Source organism: Gavialis gangeticus, unplaced genomic scaffold (genome assembly GCF_001723915.1).
Source record: "Gavialis gangeticus isolate Ggan-Ray unplaced genomic scaffold, GavGan_comp1, whole genome shotgun sequence".
Classification (NCBI taxonomy): Eukaryota; Metazoa; Chordata; order Crocodylia; family Gavialidae; genus Gavialis; species Gavialis gangeticus.
In genome coordinates this window covers 62932956-62935240 of record NW_017729029.1, presented here as the reverse complement: position 1 = coordinate 62935240, position 2285 = coordinate 62932956, and the positions used below count along the sequence as shown (strand labels likewise).

The following is a 2285-nucleotide window of genomic DNA, read 5'->3' as shown; positions in this document are numbered from 1 at the left end:
AAATGAGCTGTTGACCAGTTCTGAGACTACTGAATTGGGCAGCCGCACCTAGCCTTCGGGTTAGAAAGCAAGGGCCTGATTTGGGAACCTCATGAACCAACAAACCTCCTTAGTTTATGACTTTGTGAAACAATAAAAGTTTTAAATTGAACATCCAGGTCTGAGCCTGTGCTTAATTCAGTCCTTATATAATTCGGCACGAACTCACACAAAACCTAATACATACAAATTACTGTGCTGCTAATATTAGCACAAGAATTTAGAATGAGGCCTAAGTGGATATTATTAATAACCTGACATAATACTGCACTGCATCTAAGATTATTTAGTGCACACATTTATTTTTCAGCATTACAAAAAACTACACATGTACTTTCAACAATGTAAACAGTATGCCGGGAAGTACCACATGCTTTTAAAAAAATATCATCAAGACAAAGTGAAATATTAATATTTCAATTCCAATTCTATTTCAATGGAGGGATAAAGAACTCGAAAGATACTTGGAAGACTCAGGTTCTAGTCCAGATGTTGCCACTACACTGCTGGGTGACTTCAACAAGTCAGTTTCCACATCGGTAACATAGGGAGAATATTTTTCTCCTGTGTAAAGCCTTAGGACACATACCAGTGAAAAGTACTACATGACAGCTGTAGTACTACAATACTGCCAGATATTGATAATAATTCATAAAAAGTACAAGCTGTGCATCATGTGTCAGGAAAACAAGGCTCCCAAGTCCAACACTTTTATCCTTAGGTTCCCAAGTCCAACAGAATGGTGGACTCTTTAGAATCCAAACAAAATAACCATGAAATCTTTCCATAGATAGAAGTTTCTGAGCCTTTAGGAAATGCCTACGTCTGTTATTTAAAACGTGCTTTTCTGCTTAATAGGTCTTTTCTCTTTATCTGCGCAGTTAACCTGACTTTTTAGCATGCCTCTCTTTCATGGTCTGAGGAAAAATGACTGCAGCTAATTTTCACTTCACCCACATTTATCACTTAGGGTAGGTTACTTTTTGTACTCATTGATAACTCTTTCAACCTTGTCAGTTCAAATATAAAATGAGTTTGGCATTAGAAACAGTGGGCCCCTGTACTCTGAAGCACTCTGAGGTCATCTGCCTTTTGCTGTCTGTGTTCTCTGCTATTGATCTTTATATATTCAGGGGGCAATTGAAATTTATCATTTCTCTATATTTACAGTAAAACTGTTTCATGGGTGCATGTGCCAGTACTTTTTTACAGCAACCATCAACTTTACTTTAATACAAACTATATATATATGTATGTGATTGATGCAAAGATATAAAGCATATCATATTAAGAATGTGAACAGGACATGCACTATCCTAACAGCAGTACAAAACTTATCTAACACAAGAAATAGATTTTAGCATAATCTTTGTGGTCTTTTTCATTGTAATGTGTATATTTTAGGTTCAGTGTTTGACAGCACAAAATTAGAAGGCTAATTTACAATGTCTATAAAATATGAGGTCATTGGGCTGAAATCACCAGCTAACATTTAAATTTAAAAAATTGGCAGGGTTCAGCAGTTTTATTTTCCCCCAAGAAATTTAAAAGGAAACTCAGAAGGATCTACTGCAGAGATTAATGCTCATTGATAATGTAAGATATGTCACTGATCAAAAAACAATCCTCCCATTTCTCACCTCCCAAAATTATTAAATAACTATGTAATTTCAGCAGGAAAGATCAGATTCTACTTTAAAATCTCTACATTTAAAAACCTCCACTGATCCCCTCAAGACTAAAGTATAAAACAAAGGGATAAGGTACATACGATGGGCATAGATATTGCTTCTTTTTCCCCTTCCCTTTCTTTGAAGATTTCTCTTTGGAACAGACTTCTTCAATCCATAAGGAGAACAGAATGAAAAAGAGAACTGCTAGCAAGAACTTCATCTTGAGGGCTGCAGTCTCAGAAGAACAGCCAATCTGTGATGGATAAAGGGAAACAAGGGGTTTATATTACGGCAAAATGTGGAAAATGAGAATTCCATATAGAAACTAAACAATCTATACAGAATGGTCATAACAACTCAATTCAAAGTTAGCAGAAGAGATATGAGCTCTTGGACAACAAATAAGGTACAGAACCTATTTTAATATTTTCCCCATTTTTATGTACATGTTTAGACTGTACACCAAAATTAGGAGTTACACAATAAAGAATTTCAATTTAAACATCCTTTGGGACTGGTGTGTTTGAGGAATACATCTCAACTCCTCAGAGGAAGCCCAAGAGACCACTATGA

At 35.6% G+C, this 2285-nt stretch overlaps 1 protein-coding gene across 2 annotated transcripts in view; it reads right to left on the bottom strand.

Annotated features, from left to right (window-relative positions):
• The window catches only part of GLRB (glycine receptor beta), an 81526-nt gene extending 79566 nt beyond the window's left edge, over positions 1 to 1960 (bottom strand). For both annotated transcript variants that reach the window (XM_019521691.1, XM_019521694.1), the window contains exon 1: positions 1811 to 1960. In XM_019521691.1, coding sequence (XP_019377236.1) covers positions 1811 to 1932 — 122 coding nt within the window. In that variant the 5' untranslated portion in view covers positions 1933 to 1960. The remainder of the gene's footprint in view (positions 1 to 1810) is intronic.
• Between the last annotated feature and the right edge of the window lie 325 nt (positions 1961 to 2285).